Source organism: Mustela nigripes, chromosome 3, assembly GCF_022355385.1.
Source record: "Mustela nigripes isolate SB6536 chromosome 3, MUSNIG.SB6536, whole genome shotgun sequence".
Taxonomy (NCBI): Eukaryota; Metazoa; Chordata; class Mammalia; order Carnivora; family Mustelidae; genus Mustela; species Mustela nigripes.
In genome coordinates this window covers 161,435,605-161,458,001 of record NC_081559.1, presented here as the reverse complement: position 1 = coordinate 161,458,001, position 22,397 = coordinate 161,435,605, and the positions used below count along the sequence as shown (strand labels likewise).

Here is a 22,397-nt window from a genome sequence, read left to right as displayed (position 1 = left end):
TCTGTTAGAAGGGTGAAAATCTAAAAGACAAGACATAATAAGCATCGGTGAGGATGGGGAGAAAAAAGGAACCCTCATGCACTATTCATAGGAATACAAATTGGTATAGCCCCTGTGGAAAAAGTACAGAAGTTCCTTAAATAATTAAAAATAGAATTAGCATATGATATAGTAATTCTAGTATTGGGTATTTACCCAAAGAAAACCACAACATTGATTTGAAAAGACATATGCATCCTTATGAGTATTACAGCATTATTTTCAATAGCCAAGGTATGGAAACAACCCACGTGTCTAACCATAGATGAATGGTTAAAAAAAGGTGTGTGTGTGTGTGTGTGTGTGTGTGTGTATAAACACATACATACATGTACATATATATACATAATGGAATATCATAGAACCATAAAAAGAGGGAGATTGTGCCATTTCCCAAAGTTATAGATGGGCCTAGTGATGTAAGTCAATCAGAGAAAGATAAATACCATATGATTTCACTCATATGTGAAATTCAAGAAATAAAGCCAAGAAAGAAAAAAGAAACAAAAGCCAGACTCTCAAATACAAAGAAACTGTGCCAGAGAGACGGTGGATGAGAGGATGGGGGTTAACAGCACTCTTATCACAATGAGCACTGAGTAATGTATGAAAATGCAGCACCCTTATGTTATACAACCGAAACTAATAACACTGTATGTTGATTATACTTCAATTTAAAAGGATTAAATGGCAAAAAAAAAAAAAAAAAAGGAAAAGAAAAGGCAACCTACTGTATGGACAAAAATCTTTGCAAGATACATATCTGATAAAGGCTTACTACACAACATATATAAAGAATAACTACAGCTCAATACTAAAAAAAAAAAAAAATCCTAAAGTATGCAGAGGATCTAGAAGTTTTTCTGAAGAGGACTGATGGCCAATAAGACTTGAAAAGATGTTCAACATCACTTATCAGGAAAATGCAAATCAAAACCACAATGAGACGTCACCTTACACCTGTCTGAATGACTATTATCAAAAAGACAAAAACAATTGTTGGCAAGGATATTAGTGAAAGGAACTGGACCCCTTGTGCACTGCTGGTGAGAGTGTGAATTGGTGCAGTCGATATAAACAGCATGGAGTTTCCTTAAAATATTAAAAATACTAACTCAAAAAAATACTTAATCCCCCCCAGTCACTGCAGCATTATTTACAATAGCCAAGACATGGAACCAACAGAAGTGTTGGGTGAATGAATAAAAAAAAAAAAAGGGGGGGGGTGTCTGGGCAGCTCAGTCAGTTGATCACCTGCCTTTGGTTCAGGTCATGATTCCAGGGTCCTGGGACCAAGCTCAGTATGGGCTCCCTGTTCAGCAGGGATCCTGCTTCTCCCTCTTCCTCTGCCACTTCCCTTGCTTAAACATGTTAATAAAAATCTTAAAAAAAAAAAAAAAAGAAAATATGGTATATGTATATTTGTATGATATATTTGTCATTTTTTTAAAAAGGGAAATCTTTTTGAGAAAATCATTTGAAACAACATGGATATACCTTGAAGGCATTAGGTTAAATGAAATAAGTCAGACAGAGAAAGGCAAATACCATACCATCTCACTTACTGTGTGGAATCTAAAAAAAAAAAAAAAAAACAAGAAAAACAAAACCAGAAAAACTCTAAATCCATAGAGAGTAGTGGTTGCCGGAGCTGGGACTGGGAAAAAGTAATGTGAGAAGGTAGTCAAAAAGGTACAAATTTCCAATTATAAAACAAATTTCTGAGAATACAATGCACAGCAAGGTGACTATAGTTAATACTGTATTGCATATTTGAAAGTTAAGAGTAAGTCCTAAAATTTCTTATCACAAGGAAAAAAAATGTAAGTATATGTAGGAATGGATGGTAACTAGGCTTATTGTGATGATCATCTCACAATATTTGCAAATATTGAATCATTCTATTACACACCTGAACCATGTTTGATGTCAATTATTTCTAAATGTTAAAAAATGGGCAAAGGGCCTGAATAGATATTTTTCTAAAGGTTTACAAATAGGCAACAGGTACATAAAAAGGTGCTCATTATCACTAATCATCAGGGAAGTAAAAAAACCACAAGGAGATGTCACCTCACACAGTTAGAATGGCTGCTATCAAAAATGAAAGAGATAATAAATATTGGCCAAAGTGTGGAGAAAAGGGAACCCTGGTGCACCAATTCAGTGTTGGTGGGAATGTAAGTTAGTATAGCCACAATGGAAAGCAGCATGGAGATTCCTAAAAATATTAAAAACAGAACTACCACATGATCCAGCAATCTCACTCCTGGCTATAAGGAAATGAAATCACATTGCAAAGAGATATTTGGGGGCAACTGAGTGGCTCTGTTAAGCGTATGTCTTTGGCTCAGATTGTGCCTGGGATCAAGCCCCACTTTGGGCTCCCTGATCAGCAGGGAGTCTGCTCCTTCCTCTGCCTGCCACTGCTTGTGCTCTTGCTTTCTGACAAATTAAAAAGGGGGGGGGGGGAGAAAGAGAGAGAGAGAGAGAGATTTGCACCTCCAAGTTCATTGCAGCATTATCATAATAGTCAAGAAATGGAAACAATCTAAGTGTCCAGGAATGGATGAATTGATAAAGAAAATGTGATACACACACGTGTGCGCACACACACACATACACACACACACACACACACACACACACGAGTGTTAATTGGCCACAATAAAGAAGGAAGTCCTGACATTTGCAATAACATGAATGGATCTTGAGGACATTATGCAAAGTGAAGTCAGACAGAGAAGGACAAACAGATGATCTCACTTCTGTGTGGAACCTAAAATAGCTGAATTCATAGAATGAGTAGACTGGTGGTTGCCAGGGATGAGGGGTAGAGGAATGATGGACAACAGGTAACCGGTTCCAGCTGGGAGGTGAGTGAAGTCTGGAGATGGCATATACAGCATATATTGTATATTTGAAAGTTGTTAGGAGTGGATTTGAAATGTTCTCACTACAAAACACCCAAATACAAAAATACAAATGGTAACTAGGTGAGGTGGTAAACATATTACCGCAATTACTTCTCAATATGCACATATATCAAAAGATCATGTTGTACCTCTCAAACTTACACAGTGTTATAGGTCAAGCAGATCTCAGTAAAGTTGGGAAAAATAAGATACAAAATACTCTGGCAAAAACGTAATGTTCATTGAATGAGTCAAGAGCAAACTGGAGGTCCTGTTCCAGGTCTGGCTTAGTGATTTGAAGGAAGTGGCAACTTGGACAATGCTAGGAGATAGAGGCATGCCCCAAACAGGTGGAAGAAAGTTTCCAGGAGGATGGGCTCTGCTTTGTTGTCCTGAAGACCAACAGGGCCAGATCTCGGAGCCTACCTGATCAGCCTCTACCAGGGGACACCCAAGGATACTCCAGGTCTTGGTATTGGGTAGCCTTCCAGGTCAGTGATGGCCTATTGGCACGGGAAAACCCCTAATGTCCATCTACCCTAGACTGAAAAATCCCAGAGTACAGGTTTTTTTTTTTTTTTTTTTTTTTTTCAATTTGACAGAGGGAGAGAGAGTACAGGCAGAGGGAGAGGGAGAAGCAGGCTCCCGGCTGAGAAGAGCAGGGATGCAGGGCTCCATCCCAGGACCCTGGGACATTTCAACCGACTGAGCAACCCAAGTACCCCCTGGAATACAGGTATTCACATGATTTCATAAAGGAAGAAAATGCAGTGTAAGAGTCCACTAACTTGCCCAAGGCTCCACAGCTAAAAGCTACTGGAATAGGAATTCCTCTTGCCATTCTCTTAGGCTCTACAATACACTGCCTCCCTCACTTAACGGCCCGAAGACTCCATTTCCTTTCTCAGAACCATCAATGCTTCCCAGCTCACAATGTCTGGGGAAATTCAGTGGTAGAACGAACAGAAACAGGAGAGCCCGGGACTCAGTAAGCGAGCAGGAAATAACGGGTGTTCGGCAAGTGTTGTTTCTCCTTTGCTAGTCTCAGATCCCCCTTCAGGCGCTCAGCTCTCACCCAGGGAGGACTTGCATTACAGAACAAATGGAGGGATGATGGAGGGAGCTGGGCGGGGGATGGGCGAGGTGGATGACAGGGATGAAGGAGGGCACTTGTTGGGACCAGCACTGGGTGTTCTGGGTAAGTGATGAATCACTAAATCCTACACCTGAAACCAACTTTACCATACATGTTAACCAATTAGAATTTACATAAAAAACAAAACAAAACCAAAAAAGGACTTTCAGTGTTATCACTGAATCCTAGAATAAACTACTCAGACCAGTGGGGGAGGGGGAGGAAATCACATGTGACCTTGGAAAAGGTCTTCCACTCTGGACCTGTTGGGTCAGTGGCAGGAAGGTGCTCTGGATGTTTGCCCATAAGAGTTAGGAGATTAAGGAACAGGAGGAAGCATGGAGGCAGCTCAGTGCCTGCCTAGTGACAGGCACACAGGTAACTGCAGCCTCCCCTTACTCCAGTCAGTGACCTTGATCATGGTGGTGGAGGGGGACAGGAATTCTAACTTGATTTCACTAGAATAAGGGAATTAATAGGATTACTTTACACAGCTACTAAAGATGAAAGACTGTTAAAGGAACTTGGGCTGGTTATTCTAGAGGACACAGGTTAGTCTAGAGGACTCCGAGCCAACTGGGCGCTGACACCTTTTAAATGCAGGACTTCCTGGGGATCAAGAGAGGCCCAACCCCTTTTCATCTGATAAGGTTTCTGTTATATTAAAGGGGGAAAAATGTTGAGGTTTCCGGTATATTAATGGGAAAAATCTTTTTTAAAGGAAAAATATTGTGTTAAAAAATACTAAATCGGGGTTATAAATACCAGTGTTGGATTTAACAAATGTTACCACACAAAACTAAAGCTAATATAATTACGCAGGTCCTAGGGCAACTAACTAGATTTATGTATTTCTGGAAGATCTTAACTCGCAGAGCACTGCAGGCAGGCACCGGTAACGGGAAACAAACGTTTTTCCGTCCTGTCGGAGCACCTACTTTGAGAAAAGGTCAACTTATTGAGCTTGAGGGCGCATCTGCATGGAATTGGGTCTCTCACCCCCTCTCCCCCTGCTTACACGACAGGCCCATTGGAAGGGGGGCGGGACATTCTACAAGCCGCGGGGTCAGAATGCAGCCCTGGAGCGGACACTTGGAGAGAGGTTTCTCCTCGGCAGGCCTTCCTTCTCCCCCCACTCGCCTCCCACGCACCCGCACCCCCCTCCCCTGTACCTCCCCATCCTAGCACCTAGCCCCATCCTGAGACCTTGGGGCAGGGTGAGAAGTAGTTACATGGTTGGCGCATGGGCAGGACATTTATGTAGCTGTAGCAACCATTTTAAACTTTTGTAGGTTCTGATGAAAATTTTTTTTAAAAACCTAGAATCTTCTCCCCAGAAGATTTCGCTCTCCCCACGCAAGCACCCACTCAGCCACCCACGCAGCAGGATTTTCCCGCCAAGGAGCCCGGAGAGGTCCACACCCCGGGGTGACCCCCAGCGAGCTCGTACTCGGTCCCAGGCCCCACCTGGCCTCTGGGAGGCGGGCTGCCCGCAGGCCCGGGGCCGCTGCGGCTCTGCGGGGAGCTGGGCGGGGCTTGGGGGCGGTGTGGCCCGGGGCCAGCCCCACCTGCGGACGCCGGGGGCGGCGCGGCCAGCCCGCTCTGCACCCCGCGGCCACCGCCCGGGCCACCGCTCCGGGGCTCCGACCCTAGACCGCGCGGCTGCAGACCCGCTGCGCAGCTGCTCCCGGATCCCGGACTCGCGGACGCGCCGCCACTGCCGCCGCTCGGTTTGCCACCGCTGTTCCCGGGCCGCCGCCGTGGCCATGAAGATGCACTTTTGTATCCCGGTGTCCCAGCAGCGGCTGGACCCGCTGGGAGGCCGCTACGTGGTGCGCGGGGGGGTCAGGGTCCGACTCGGCTAGGGAAGGTCGGTGACCTGGCGGGGCGGGGGGGCTCACCTGCTCGCTCAGCTAACCGGGGGCGGTCTGTCTCTGTTGCAGCTGTATTCGGTGTACCTGGACGGGTACCTCTTTTGCAGGGTGCGCTACAGCCAGTTGCGTCGTTGGAACGAACAGGTGAGCAGGTTTGAGGCAGCAGAGTGCTCCCCAGACGCGGGACTTCTTGAGGACTCTAAGTTCCTAGTCTGTAACTTGGTATCGCTTGGCGTACCTCTCCATGTATATAGGTGGCCGCTCCTAACCATCTACAGCTGGGAGATGAGGGAATCGGGCTCAGGTCCTTCTCCTAAACTCTTTTCAGCCCAACGATTCCCCAGCGGCCCCACCTGGCAGGGTGCTGGGAGATGGTGGGCCCCATTCCAGTGCCAGCTGTTTCCCCAGGACAATGTCCCCATTCAGAATGAGCATACTCAGCCTAGACCAAGGTGCCTTAGTGATCTTGTACATAGGTATTTAATCTTCTTTCTCCCAGAGTTTCTTAGGCTTCTTAAAAAGGTGTGTCTATTTTGTTTTCAAAAATTGTATTTATAGGCTTCAAGTACTGGCAGGCTGGAAACCTGGGAAACAGATGAATTATCAAGACAGGAGGCCATTTCCCACTATAGTTTCTCACTCAGATGTGCTGGTGGCATTTTCTTTGGGAGGCAGCCTGATTTATTAACCTGCTCTAATGGGTTTTATTGTCCTAATAAGTAAGTGTTATAAGTCTTCAAAGTGGGTTAGAGGATTAAAAGAAAGCTTGGAAATAAACTTCACCTCCCTTCTGCCTCCCTGCATAGTGTTTTCTTTTTAATCAATTCTTTTTTTAGATTATATACCCTGATTTTAAAGAGAATATACCTAAAATTAGAAAGAAAGAAAGAAATAAAATCTTAAAAAAAAAGGGGGGGGGGCGCCTGGGTGGCTCAGTGGGTTAAGCCGTTGCCTTTGGCTCAGGTCATGATCTCAGGGTCCTGGGATCGAGTCCCGCATCGGGCTCTCTGCTCAGCGGGAAGCCTGCTTCCTCCTCCTCTCTCTCTCTGCCTGTCTCTCTGCCTACTTGTGATCTCTCTCTGTCAAATAAATAAATAAAATCTTAAAAAAAAAAAAAAAGAAAGAAAGAAAGAAAGGGGAGCCTGGTTACCTCTGTGGGAAGAGCATGTGACTCTTGATCTCCGGGTCCCGAGTTTGAGCCTCAGGTTGGGTGCAGAGATTACTTCAAAAATTAAACTCAAAACAAAACCGAGAAACAGACTTGTCCAGGCTATTAACATTTTGGGGAGAATCCTTCCAGGAAATCTGGGTTTCTAGTGAGTCGATACACCTTCTGTTGAAGGGCAGCTGTCAATATCATTTTTTCACTAAATGTTGTGTTTTTTCACAACATTGCAGTAAACCTTTCTGCTCATATTAGAGGGCGTTGGAAAAGTCCATTTTCAAGGTATGATTACATTTCTTTGGAATCAACCAAAAACAGGTGTAATGCACTTTTGTATGGTCCTGTCTGAATTGCTAACACCTGCTGCAGTTGCCCCAGAAGGTTCTCAGCAATGATGGTGGTCTGATTCAATAAGAAAGGGCATGGATTCAGACTTTGGCAAGATTAGAAGCTACTTGTGACCAAAACGTGTCTGGGGATTTGAGAGGACTTAAGGAAAGAGAAAGTATAGGTGTGTTATGTATTTGGAGGAAAAGGTTGAGTCATCATCTCCCCCACTAATCTGTCTTCTCTAATGTGAGGTGGGGTTGGGGTGGTTGCCATTCATAGCACATAAAGCATGAGACAGCAATGGGGAGCAAGGGGGTTGTGGAATTGACTACTCCCTGGCTCGTCACCTTACCTTCTTTCTGACCTTCAATGTTTTTCATCAAAAATAAAAAGAAGATAGGTGGCCATGGGTATCCACTTTCCAGGGTACTTGTAAAGAGTACGGGCCAGTTCCTCCCAGAACCTGGGACATGGTACGTGCTCAGTAAACATTTAGGGACTGAGAGTCTTAAAGTCCTGAATCTGGCCCTTCTTAACTAACAGACTCAGAAAAATGCTTGTTTTCAGAAAAATTAAGACCTGTTGAATCTTAGCAGGTTCAGAAGCAGAGACATAAAGTGAGTAAACTTTTACTCTAGATCTTCTATTTTGAAGCCATTAACAACAAACTGTTATTCACTTTTTTTTTCTTAAAGATTTTATTTATTTGTCAGAGAGAGAGAAGAGCACACAGCAGGGGGAGCAGCAGGCAGAGGGGAAGCAGGCAAGGAGCCTGATGCCGGGCTTGATCCCAGGACCCCGGGATCATGACCTGAGTGGAAGGTACATAGTTAACCGATTGAGTCACCCAGGCATCCTTTTTTTTTTTTTTAAGATTATTTATTTGAGGGAGAAAGGGGTGCCTGTGGTGGGAGGGACAGAGGGAGAGAATCTCAAGCAGACTGCCCATTGAGTATGGGGGACTCAGTCTCAGAACCCAGAAGATCATGACCAGAGGCAAAACCAGGAGTTGGACGCTTAACTGACTGAGCCACCCAGGTGCCCCATTTCACTGGACTCTTACATATTGAATTGCCATAGCCTGGTGCTCAACATGGGGTATAGTATAGATATTAATACTTCATATTAAGGAGCACCTGGGTGGCTCAGTCAGTTAAGCCTCTGCCTTCGGCTCAGGTCATGATCTCAGGGTCCTGGGATTGAGCCCCCTATTGGGCTCCCTGCCCAGCAGAGAGTCTCCTTCTCCTCTCTGACCACCCCCCGTCTCAAATAAATAAATAAAAATAAAAATTATTATTTAAAAAATACTTCATATTTGTCTCAAATTTTTCAAAATCCTAATGTAGAGATTTCTTTACGCAGTTTCCAACTATCTTACATCTGGTACTTAGCATTTTTCTCCTTTCAGTAGGAACAACTTCATTTTAAAGAAACTATTTAGAATTTAGGTGGTTATTTGCATTGTTAACTTAAAACCACAACAAGCAGTAACTGTATGTTAAGGTTGGTGCTGAGGGCTTTACATGTAATATCATGTTTAATTTTTATAGTAGTTCTATGAGCGAGGATTATAATTAGCCTCATTTAACAGAGGAAAGCCTCTGAGGCACAGCTTGCCCCAAATCAAACTGCTAGTAAGTATTGGAGTCAAGATTTGATCTCCAGAACCTGCTCTGGCCCCTTATATTTTGTGGTTTCTTACTGAAGTCAACAAAATAAATTGTATCAGTAAAACAATTGGGTCCTAAAGTAAAATTAGAACATTTAAAAAAATGTCCTATTAGAAAAATAACATAAATTTTCCCAATTTTAGTGTTCAGTGTGGTGAATTTTGGTAAGTGTATACACTACTACCACCATAATCAGGATAAAGAAAATTTTGCCCTCTGAAAGTTCCCTTGTCCCCTTTGCCCTCGATCCTTTCCCTCCACTTCTTTTTTTTTTTTTTTAAGATTTTATTTATTCATTTGACAGACAGAGATACAAGTAGTCAGAGAGACAGGCAGAGAGAGAGAGAGAGAAGCAGGCTCCCTGCTGAGCAGAGAGCCCAATGTGGGGCTGGATCCCAGGACCCTGGGATCATGACCTGAGCAGAAGGCAGAGGCTTTAACCCACTGAGCCACCCAGGCGCCCTCTCCCTCTACTTCTGACCCCAGGCAACCAAGCTCTTCTTTCTGTCTGAGTTCTGGGCCCAGGATTTTATCCAACTGCCCAGCCAGCCTCTGTGGGGTCCACAGTACGCTCATCAGCATGACTCCCATCTTGTATGTAGTCTGAGTAAGGTTGTCGGATTCAGCAAGTAAAAACACAGGCTCCCCAGTTCAATGTGAATTTCAGATAAACAGCCAAGAAGTTTTTAGGTAAGTAGATTCGTGCAGTATCTGGGACATACTTAACTGGGCATCCTGTGTTTTGTCTGGCAACCCTGAGTCTGAGAAAATCTAGAGGACTCCTCTCAGGCGCTTCTCAGCTAGATCTTACTCTTCTATTCCACTGGAGATTTGCAAATGGCTCAGAATTCTTAATCTGACTTACTACAAAACGCTTTTAAAGAGGAAACAATAAAAGGCCCCATCTGTGTGTGCGCTGGAGTACATTTCCTAGGAAGTTTTGTATCCTGATAGAACAAACATGTCATCTTAGAGAATTAACTGATTTATTTAAGAAATATTTACTAAGTTCTTATTAGATGGCATGCATTGTGGTATATTACATGCAGATGGAACTTCAGGACATGTGATTTTTTTTTTTTAAGACCTTATTTGAGACAGAGAGTGTGTGTTTGAGAGAGAGAGCACAAGTCAGGGAGCGGGAGCAGGAGAGGGAGAAGCAGGCTCCCCGCTGAGCCACCCAGGTGCCCCATTTCAGTAGACTCTTAAATACTGAATTGTCACAGCCTGATGCCCAATGTGAGGTATAGAGTAGATATTAATACTTCATATTTGGGGATGCCTGGGAGGCTCAGGTCATGATCTCAGGGTCCCGGGATCAAGCCCCACATTGGGCTCCCTGCCCAGCAGAGAGTCTGCTTCCTCCTCTCTCTCTCTGATCCTCCTCCCCACTCTCTCAGTCTCAAATAAAAAAGTAAAAATAAAAATAATTACTAAAAAATACTTCATATTTATCTCAAATTTTTCAAAATCCAAAAATAGAGATTTCTTTATGCAGCTTCCAACTATCTTACATCTCGTACTTAACATTTTTCCTCTGTCAGTAGAAACAACTTCATTTTAAAGAAACTGTTTAGAACTTAGGTGGCTATTTGCATCTCAAGCCTCACCTCCCCTGGGAAGTCCTCCTTGATTGCATGAGATGCCTTCCTCTGATTCCTGGGTCATTTCATGTTTAGACCTTGTCACATTCCTCCTTGTGTGTATATATTTGCCTTCCCCAGGTTATTTAGTTACAAAAGCCAAATATTTACAAGAAGGAATGAATGAAGGCTGTGGGTATGGTATACCCAGCATGGACTCCTTCTTTAGTAGATGCTCAACAGAGATTTGGTGAAGGAGAAAAAGAAAAAATGAGAGAGAAGGGAAAAGTAATGAAAATCTGCCATTCCTTAGTTTATAGGACCTTAGATCTCCCAAGCTTCAGGTTTCTGTGATTATAGTGTAGCTTTGATGTGAAGGTGGAAGGATGACATGTTGATGGTGGCAATGATCGTCTACTCCACGGGACTATTTTGAGGACCAAATGGAAGAATACGGAAGCTCCAGGCTAATGTTCTTTGGATGCCACAGATGCCACAGTCTGGATTGCTTTGTGCTGTGGTCCTTTATCTGGTGACTCTGGGGTTTTGATTCAAAGGGGCCCTAGAGAGGTGGGATGGATAAGTCAGCATTAGAAAGGACACTGTGTCTGTAATTCCACTTGTCCCAGGTCACCACTGTGGGGTAAGCGTGGGGGGCTGGGAGTGCATAAGGCAGGGAAAGAGAGGCTATTTTCCATTGGCCAGTAAAGTCCTCTTCATGTTAAAAAGCAGAACTGTCTGATGGAGAAATGCAGGAGATTGTGCTGGGATTAAAAATATATATTATCTAAACATGGCCTTTCAAAAACAAGCAAAAACCCCAAATAAACAATACATCGCATAATAAACAAAAGAGGTGTGCTTTCCTTTGGAGAACTTTGAAGAATCTTTAAAAAGAGTCTTTGGGCTACACTCAAATACCAGGCAATTCTTAGCATGCTGTTGGTTTTAATGGCGAAACTGTGTGCTGAGACCAGTAGAAAAGGTCATATTTTGCTGGAGTTGAAGAACTTGGGGAGTCAATGATTGATGTTTGGCAGACGTAACTACTCAGTTTATTATATGTTTATCTTCTGCCTTAAACCAGTATTAAAGAAAGGAGGGGAAAGATTCCTTGGGAAGTGAGCTCAGGTTGTAAAACCGGCTGGGAGAGTTTGGGCTGTGTTGGGTATTTGAACCTTAAGCCATGGTGACATTTCCCCTAGCTCTTGGACTTATGGTAGGGACTTCCCCAAGATGCTTTCCTGCCCATGGAAAACACAGATGGCTCTGGTGGCTCAAGGCTGCTGTGATTCAAACCAATTTGTGAACATCTTCGACATTTATGAACGCATGCCTAGGAAGACAGTTGCCTTCTAAAATCGCTTAATCCATGGATCAAGAAATAGTCACATGCAGAGAAGACCCTTTTCTGCTCCTATTTCATTGAGTTAACAGAGATGGGATACATAAATCCCAGGTTGTTTGAGCAGTCTTGCCTGGTTTGATGCTCCAACTGGGGTGTCTTTGGACAGTGTTTAACATAACACAAAAATTGCCTTGAATTAAAGAAAACTGTTGCTGTAACATTTTATGCTAACAGATTTAAGGGAGGAAAGGATGCAAACTTCAATGGCTCTAGGGGTCGGGTAGATAATTGAAATGAGAGGCGGGTGCCAGGTGAGAGGCGATGGGGACTGGTGGAAACTCCTTAGGCCTCCTCTAAAGGGGATGATTACCCAAGGAATGTGAACCCAGTGATTCCAGAACCTCTGATTTTTCAAGAAGCCAGAGCATCAGGATTTTGTTGTTTTGTTTTGTTTTCAATAAACTTTATTTTGGTGGATCAGTTTTAGATTTACAGAATAATTGCAAAGACAGTACAGAGAGTTCCCATATATTCCCGCACCAAGTTTGCCCTGTTGTTTTCCATTAGTAGGGAACATTTGTTACAGTTAATGAACCAATGTTAACACACTATGATGAACTATAGACCACAGTTCAGTTCTATTTCTTTAGTGTTAACCTGATGTCCTATGGCTGCCCCAGAATCCCATCTAGGACCCCACATTACATTTAGTTGTCTGCCTACTCTCCTCTTGACTGTGTCAATTTCACAGACTTTCATTGTTTTTAATAACCTTTTTGAGGGGCGCTCATCAGTTATTTTGTGAGATGTCCCTTTGTTAGAATCTGAGATCTTTCACATGATCAGGCTGGCGTTATGGAAAACCACAGAGGTCCAGGTCGTCCTAATCACATCACAGAAGAGCATCTGCATTAACGTGACTTACCACTGTTGATGCCTTGATCACCTAGCGGAGGCTGTGTTTGTCAGGTTTGACCACCGTGAAGTTGCTCTTCTTTCTCCCCTTCCCAAAGTGTACCCTATGGGAGGCAGTCACTCTGGGCAGTCCGCACTGTGAGGATGAATGCTCTGTGTCCTTGTGGAATGAGGATCGATAGAAATTATTCAGGATTCTTCACAGATTTTTCTCTTCTCTCCTACATATTTATTCAGTAATTGATAGCTGCATAGACTTCTGGATATTTACTTTAGACTTTGGGTTATACTTTGATACTGCTTTATTTTGTTATGTTAGCTGTTCCAGCTTCAAAGGAAGCTCCTTCAAGTTTGCTCCTGGAACTTTTTCACATGGGCCCACTGTTGCTTTTGTTGTTGTTGTTTTGAGCACTTTTTTGTTTTTTGGTGCTACAAGATGCCCCAGATGCCTCTTCTATATCTCCTGCATCAGTCCTAAAAATCAACTATTTTCTTCATGGAACCCTGGTTGCTTTAGTTGGGGAATGGTTAAGAGAAACCAAGATCTTGGACGAGGTATGTTCATTGCTACTATGGTATTATCGCTTCAAGGTCCTCTCAGCTGACAGAGCAAGGAAATAGGTGTATACATGTAGCTATAACTATCTTTATATGTAACCATCTGTGTTTATGTTAAGCTAAACATGAGTTCATATCAACATCTCCAAATATAATCCACCACCACATGGGTCATTCCAGCCTAGTCCCCTTGCTTTTGTAAAAACTCTCACTTCAGTAATGAAAAACCTGATTCCCATCACTTACCATATTACTTAACGTATTTTACCTATAGGCAGGCATTTACTAACTTTTCTAGCTCTTGGACCAGTGCTGTCCAATAGAACTTTCTGTGCTCATGGAAATGCTCTATGTTTGCTTTGTCCAGTTCAGTAGCAGCTTGCCACAAATACTGTTGAGTATTTGAAATGTGGCTAACAACTGAGGAACTGAATTTAAAATCTTATTTCATTTTAATTTATTTAAGTGTAAGTAGTCACAGGCGGCTAGTGGACATTCTATCGAATGGCATAGCTCTTGGCCATTGCAAAGATATTAGCTTTTCCTTGAGTGAGATAGGAAGCCAGAAGGATTTTGAGAAGCAATGGATTGATCTGGCTTACCTTTTTAGAAAGTTACCTTAGATTCTGTATTAAGAATAAACTGAAGGGGGCAAGGGCAGAAGCAGAAAGTTCTGTTGTGAAGCTGTTGGAGCAGTGAGGCAAAGAGACGACAGTGTTTTGGACCAGGATAATGACAGTGGGGGTGGAGAGAATTGGTAAGTTGTTGTGGTTTTTATTTTATTTTATTTGAAAGAGAGAGAGGGAGAGACAGAAAGCATGAAGAGGGGCAGGAGGCAGAGAGAGAAGGAGAAGCAGACCCCCTACTGAGCAGGGACCCCCCCCCCCCCCATGTGGGGCTCCATCCTTGGACTCTGAGATCGTGACCTGAGCCAAAGGCAGACGCTTAACTGACTGAGCCACCCAGGGGTCCTGAGAGCTGGTAAGATTCTTGATGTATTTTAAAGCTAGAGCCTATGCAAGGTAAATATTCACCAGATACACACTGTATTTGTGACAAAGGCCATGGAATTAAAATTCCTGCCTGTTTGTTTCTCTTAAATATGTTCTCATTTCCTTTAAGCTACTGACTATGACAATATTAAGAGTTTTAGTCCTTCTCCCAAGCTAGGGGCGCCTGGGTGGCTCAGTGGATTAAGCCGCTGCCTTCTCCCAAGCTACCATGTTTAACCCTGATTTCTGGCTAGTTTTCTTTCTCATATTTTATTTTTCATTTATTTTTAAGATTTACTTATTTCAGAGAGGATAGGGAGGGACAGAGAGAGAGAGAGAATTTCCAGCAGCCTAACATGCGGCTCCATCTCCAACCCTGAGACCATGACCTGAGCCAAAGTCAAGAGTTAGAGGCTTAACCCATCCAGCCACCCAGGCACCCCTTCTTTTTCTTACTTTAAAGAGAATGATGTCATGCCTTATCTTCAAGCTGCTACTGTAAGTGTAGGGCTGAAATGAAGGAAGATGCACTTTTGATCATCTAATTTAAAACATATTTTTGACATATCCACTATTTAGCTTGCATAAAAATAACTGCCACCTTGGTCTTATGTCAACATTTGGGTGGGTAGAAGCCTGGGAAGGGCCTCACTGGATTTCTACAGGGATCATATGTCAGTCTTATAGGAATTTTACAAGCCAGCACTGTCCTATAGAAATATAATGTGAGCCATATATGTAATTTAAAATTTTCTGGTAACCCAATTAAAAAGTGTGAAAAGAAACAGGTAAAATTAATTTTAATTAGTCGATCTAAAATATTACCATTTCAAATATAATCAGTATAAGGGGTTATTAGTGAAACATTTTACTTTTTTTCCCTCTGTACTAAGTTTGGCAGTCTGGAGTGTATTTCATACCGATGGCATATCTCAAGTCGGACTAGCCATATTCCCAGGGCTCATTAGCTCTAGCTAGGGGATACCTTATCAGATAGCATGCTGTAAACGTCTGTGATGTTCAGACTTGGTAGAGGTGGGATGGGGAATTAAATCCCTAACTATGCTCATTGGTATCACAGATACTATTGGAGAATGAGTTAAAGAAACATTGTATGGTATGAGTAGTGGGCACTCTTGCAAAAACAAATGAAAAATTAAAAGGTACCCCAAATCTACCAAACTCAGGCTCAAGAGGTCATTCTGTAGTATGTCTAACAGTATCCCCAGAAACCTATCTTGAAATAAACTTCTTGGGAAAACCAAAGCAACCCCTTTTCTTCCTTGTGGCCACCAGGAGGGGGTAGTTTTAAATTAAGTACTAGAATGAGACTTGCCTGAAGAGGGGATGCTTTGATGTCTCATCAACCTTGAATTGGGGGTTCTTTGCATTAACTGTGTGCTTTCTGCATTTCAGCTGAGGCGGGTCTTTGGAAATTGCCTGCCTCCCTTTCCACCAAAGTACTATCTTGCAATGACCACATCCATGGCTGATGAGAGGAGGGACCAGTTGGAACAGTATTTGCAGAATGGTAGGTATTTGCATTTTATATTTACAGATTTATTGAGATACAGATTATAGACTGTAAAATTCACACATTTAAAGTGTGCAGTTCGGGGGCGCCTGGGTGGCTCAGTGGGTTAAAGCCTCTGCCTGCAGCTCAGGTCATGATCTCAGGGTCCTGAGATCAAGCCCCGCATCGGGCTTTCAGCTCAGTGGGGAGCCTGCTTCCCTCTCTCTCTCTCTCTCTCTCTGCCTGCCTCTCTGCCTACTTGAGATCTCTGTCTGTCAAATAAATAAATAAAATCTTAAAAAAAAAATAAAGTGTGCAGTTTGGGGTACCTGGGTGGCTCAGTTGGTTAAGTATCTGCCTTTGGCTCAGGTCATGATCTAGGTCCTGGGATCGAGCCCCATGTCCAGCTCCCCGCTCAGTGGGAGACCCTGCTTCTGCCCCTCCCCCTGCATGCTTCTCTCACTTGCTGTCTCTTTCATATAAACAAATTAAATCTTTTTTTTTTAAAGTGTGCAATTCAATGGTTTTTAGCATATTTACAGAATTGTGCAACCGTCCACCATAATCTGAGAACATTTTTGTGACCCCAAAAGGAAACCTTGCACCTATTATCAGTCACTCCTTATTCCTCTCCCCAACATGCCTCTATCACCATCTATATTAATTTCTGTCTTACTAGATTTGCTTGTTCTGGACATTTTATATACATGGAACATACAAAATACGGCCTTTGTATTTGGTTTTAAAAATATTCTGCTTTCACATTTGCTTTTGGGTGCTGTATATTAGCATTGATTAAGAAGTCAAAGACCTATTCCCTGGATCAAGACTGAAATGGAGGGATGAGATAAACTGTCTTCCTGAAAGCTCTCAGGAAATATCAGAGATGCATTTCCATCTCTGTCCTTGCCAGGGAGCCTCCCAGGTCTGCTCTGACCCTGGTGAGGCTTGAAGTGTCCTAGTCCTTGCCCCTTGCTTGCATTCTGCAAATGTTGTGCACAGCACAACATGTGATTGGCAAAATCAACCATGCTCAGAAAGGGGTTTTGGGAGAAATAGCAAAATTGGCATTCAAGTATTTAAAGATTTTGAGAAGAGGCAATAGTAGGTACACGAAATATTTTAAAACTTGAACTGTCTCAAGAGTATACAATGAAAGGTACATTCCCTTCCAGGCCAAGTACCACCCCCCCACCCCCGCCCACCCCTAGGCCTCTAGAAGTAAACATCATGGCTTAAATATTCCTTGGAAACAATTTCTGTGTCTACTGGTGGGTATGCACATCCCTATTTGTTAAACACAAACTGGAATGTACTCTCTATGCTTTTTGGTACCTGACTCTTATTTTTTTTTTTTTTTTGGTACCTGATTCTTAAAAACTTTATTCTGAAAGAATTTCTGTCTTACAAAACAGGTGCAGAGATAATGCAAAGAATTTCTGTATAGTCTTCACCCAGATTTCCCAAATGCGAACATCCTCTCAATGCTTTATCATCCTCTCAATTTCGTGGTATGTGTGTATTATATGTATATAACTTTTTGAGAGGCCTGGGTTACAGACATAAGCCACTTTCCCCTTAAATACTTCTGTGTGTATTCCCTAAGATCAAGGACATTCTCATTGACAACCTCAGTATAGTTATCAAAAGCAGACAATTAATACTGATATAATAATGTTATCTAATCTAGAGACCTTTGTCAAACTACACCAACTAACCTACTGATACCCTTCATACACAAGAAAAAAACGTTTTTTTCTTCTGTAAGTTGATTTTTCTCTCTTAAAAATCTGTGTTTTATAGACCATTCTAGATTAGCCGTTATAGACTTTATTCATTACCTCTCATGGTGGCACTTGTTTCCTTAAAGATAGTCAATAAAAATTCTAGAAGTCATCTATTTCCCATTCATCTTTTGTAATGAAGAATATGACTCTTTTAGACCTGTTAGATAAGCCCTTTCAAACTCAAAAATGTAATATCTGTTGAATTTTTCTTCTCTCTTGGTTTGATATCTTATATCTGAGGGAAATAACTCCTTTAACTACTGGCCTTTCTGCAAATGATCACAGAGCCTACAGGATTGCTTTTCCAGGCCTGGCCTTTGTGCATAACATGGGGCTGTCTCCTGCCTCCTCTTCAGGCAAGGCAGAGCAAGGAGAGAGAAGAGCTTGGTGTTGGGGCTAAGACATGGGCTCTAGAGTCAGACCCAGAGTCAAATCCTAGCTTTGCATTTCACTGGCTGTATGACCTTGGGCAAGACATTTACCCTCTTTAAGCTTTAGTGTCTGTCTGTAAAATAGAGATAATATTTATCGTAGGGTTTGTTGTGAAGATTAAATGAATTAAAATATACGAAGTGCTTAGCAATGTACCTGGTTCTTAACAGTTGCACAGTAAGTACTAATTGGATGAACATTTTTTTTTTAAAGGTTTTATTTATTTATTTGACAGAGAGAGAGAGAGACAGAGATCACAAGCAGGCAGAGAGGCAGGCAGAGGCAGAGAGAGAAGCAGGCTCCCCGCTGAGCAAGGAGCCCGATGCGGGGCTCGATCCCAGGACCCTGATCATGACCTGAGCCGAAGGCAGCGGCTTAACCCACTGAGCCACCCAGGCGCCCCGAGGACAGAGCAATTTAACAGAGAAGTCAACCCAGCCCCATGCTAATCTAACTCACCATCCATATTTTTCAGTAACTGTGGATCCAAACATGTTGAGAAGTGACATCTTCATTGACTTTCTAAAATTCGTACAGCTGGTAAGCATGCTCTTCTTTACTAAGATCATTTTGCTGCTGAACATGTCTCTTAATTACCATGTGTGTGTTTCTGGCCATTGACCTCACAATGGAGGAATTGGAGAATGCTTCCTATTTTAGCTTTTTTTTTGGGGGGGGAGGTTTAGATTCTAGAAGGAAAATAAGCATGTCACTTGACCTTTGAACTTAATTAAGCAGATACTTTTTAATCCTGTAGTCTAAGCATCGTACATCTCAAAACTGACCATGGGGAAGAGAACCTTTTATTATTAAGGGTGCCACAACAATTCGGGGACCTCCTTCTGTAGCTGGGATCCAGTGTACCATAGTGAAGACATCGAGACAGCAGTAGGAGCTGGACCAACTGTTCCTTGTATATTCTCTGCTCCTGACTTTGTTGTAAGTGGATCACAGAGAAAATTCAGTGTGAACAGAATGGCAGAGCAACTCCCTTTCCTTTGTTGGTCTACAGAACCACTGGCCACTTGCCTGTAGAGGCTGGAAGTTTGCCCAGTAGGCTTGGTTAGCACACTGCTCATTCTCGTTGTACACGGGGAAACATTTTTATGCCTACAAGTATGTTCTTGACTGAATGGAAAGCTTTGCGAAGATTGAAGTCATAAGAATAACATGATTTTTTTAACTGGATCCCTAGCTAGGGGAGGAATGATACTTTGATGGGGTTTGTAAAAAATGGAAGCAAATTTTATTTATTCAGTGGTCAACCGTGTTGGTATAGTAACTGGTCCATTCAACCTGAGAAGTGACCCTGGAGTCTCCCATTGTGTCACCATTCATATTTTCAGCTGTATTTGATGGCTTAAAAAATACGTATTTTCTTTTTCTTAGAGTTTGTTGTTGAAGTGTTGTAACATTCAAGAGGGTTGTAAAATTCAAATAGCACAGAAGGGCGTATGATCCCACCACCAACCTCCAGCAACCCTCTTCAGAGGCAGTAGTTTCCAGTTTATTTTTTTATTTTTTATTTATTTTAAGATTTTATTTATTTATTTGAATATATGTATAGAGAGAGAGAGACAGAGAGAGAGAAAGCGCGCGCACGCGCATGCGCGGGAGCAAGCATGAGTTGGGGGGAGGGGCAGAGGGAGAGGGAGAGGGAGAAGCAGACTCCCTGCTGAGTAGGGAGCTTTTTGAGAGACTTGATCCCAGGACCCTGGGATAGTGACCTGAGCTGAAGGCAGACACTTAACTGACTGAGTCGCACAGGTGCCCCAGCTGTTTCCAGTTTAATGTGTGTTCTTTCTACACATTTCTGTGCATCCACATGCATTCATATCTATGCATATCCTTTCTGTTTTACAAATAAGCACATATTCCACACACTTACTGAAACTTTTTTTTTAATTCTCATCTTGCAAATCCTACGCCAGTCCCCAGAGGTACAGTGGCCTCAGTTTTATTATCTTTTTTATGTACATTGTGGCTTTTCCATTTAGCACTTTTTCAAAAGCCATTCATGGGGTATCAGTGTCTTGGAGCTTTGAGTGTCTTTTCTTCTGATACTCTGAAAGATTTTTGCCTGGTTTTAGTTCTGTTAGTGTTTTACCTTACCTTGCTTTCCACAAGGTTTCCACTTTTGTAGTGGCTTCATTTTTCTCCTCTATGTCTTCCATCAACGTGGCCAGCTTTTCAACCTTTTTGTTATTGTACCTCTTTTTTGAGGCTTTCATCTCTTCTTTGAGGTCTTAGTTCAGAGAAGCTCTATTTTTATTAAGATATCTATCACTGGCATCTCCTTAGTGGCATGGTTGGAGAATATAGTTTTTACCCTAAGTTGGTAACGATTCCTCCTCCTTCCCGGCAGGAGTTTTGCCGAGGGCTCTGGCTATTTCTCCTCTGGCAGTCACTCAGCTTTGGAAGGGTCTGTGCTTCATGAGTCAGCTGACACTCAGTGTTGGCGAGGAGCTGGGATTGAGTCATTTGAATCTGTCCATTGTACTTCTGGATCTTACCTCTTGTTTCTGAGCACTTTCTCTAACATTCTGCCCAGAGCGCCGAGCAGTGTATCTAGCAGTGAAGCCATAACCACAGTTCCACACATCATGATCTAGCATTTTAAATCCTCTTTTTGGGTGCCAGGGTGGCTCAGTCGGTTGGGCATCTGCCTTCAGCTTGGGTCATGATCCCAAGGTCCTGGGATAGAGCCCCATGTTGGGCTCTCTGCTTGGTGAGCAGCCTGCTTCTCCCTCTGCCTGCCGCTCCCCCGCCTGCTTGTGCTCTCTCTCTCCCTTTCAAACAAATAGATAAAATCTTTAAAAAAATAAAATAAAATAAACCCTCTCATTGACTAAGTAGTTTTAGGACCGGCTCAGTGTTTAAGAGTGCAAGGTAGAAGTGTGATGACCCAGGTTTCAATTTTGGCTGCCCAACTTTCCATTTGTATGGCCTGGGGGGCAATGTACCCAGCTTCTTTGTATCTCAGTCCCCCAGCTATAAAATAGGGGAATCATTCCTGCCTCACAGGGCTATTTTGAGGATTGAGTAAGCCTTTAGTATCTTTTAAAGCCCTTAAATATCATCCAGCAAACTAACACTTACGAAGTACTTGCTACCATTAACACTGGTCTTTTCTTCTCTTCCCAACCATGCTGAGAGATTGCTTTCTGCAAAGAGAGTGTGTCTGTACATTTTCTTTTTTCGGCCTCACCTGCCACCTGGTAGTGTCCAGTTGGCCTGTAGTTATATTCCCAGGCACGCTAGTCCCTGGGGATTAACTCCTTGCAGCCGGCTTTCCTGTGACTTGAGCTCCCTGGTACCTCCACCCTTCTGCTTCTCTCCTCCCCAGCCAGGTCTGATTTCAACTGCGCTGGGCAGCCCCTTTGAAAACCCAGTAGTGGTTCAGGCTCCAGACAATTTTCAACTTCTCCCAGGAGGATCTTCCTTCCGGTTGTTTTCTGTCTCCAAAAGAAGAGCAGGATGGATGGTTTATAAAGAAGCTTGATGATTTTGAAAAAGGAGTTTAAATCAGGAAGGTGGTTCCATCTCCCCTGCACCCCTGTCCTGCCTTATGCTGTCCTTTATCATTCACACATGGAGCAAATACCTAGTGAGTAGTGAATGCGCTCTGAGAGCCAGCACTGCTCTAGAGGTGGAGGAGACCCCAGCAAATAGCACCAAGTCCAGCTCACAGAGTTTACTGTCGTCTTGGGGAGACAGAAAAGTTACTGGGCAGGGCACTAAGTGTAATGAATACTGTGAGATGGGACCACACGCCATGATACAGGAGCACACGCCATGATACAGGAGCGCGCACCATGAGATGGGACCTTGCACGGTGACGCAGGAGCCTGTGCTATGAGATGGGGCCATGCACCATGATGCAGAAGCACACATTGAGACGGGACCACGCACCATGATACAGCAGCGCACACTGTGAGACAGGACCGTGCACCATGATGCATGAGCACGCACTGAGATCGGACTGTGCACCGTTTCACAGAAGCATGCACTGAGACGGGACCATGCACAGTGATACAGGAGTGCGCACCGTGATGCAGGAGCACACGCTGCTGAGCCGGGACCACGCACTGTGGATGCAGGAGCACCTGCTGTGACCCGTGAGAAAAGGTCCAGGAGACAC

The 22,397-nt window shown here is 43.2% G+C and overlaps 1 protein-coding gene across 6 annotated transcripts in view; it reads left to right on the top strand.

Annotated features, from left to right (window-relative positions):
- The first annotated feature begins 5,682 nt into the window (after window positions 1–5,682).
- The window catches only part of SNX31 (sorting nexin 31), a 65,686-nt gene continuing 48,971 nt past the window's right edge, over window positions 5,683–22,397 (top strand). For all 6 annotated transcript variants that reach the window (XM_059392928.1, XM_059392932.1, XM_059392930.1 and 3 more), the window contains exons 1-4: window positions 5,683–5,921; window positions 6,033–6,107; window positions 15,941–16,055; window positions 18,732–18,796. In XM_059392928.1, coding sequence (XP_059248911.1) covers window positions 5,856–5,921; window positions 6,033–6,107; window positions 15,941–16,055; window positions 18,732–18,796 — 321 coding nt within the window. In that variant the 5' untranslated portion in view covers window positions 5,683–5,855. The remainder of the gene's footprint in view (window positions 5,922–6,032; window positions 6,108–15,940; window positions 16,056–18,731; window positions 18,797–22,397) is intronic.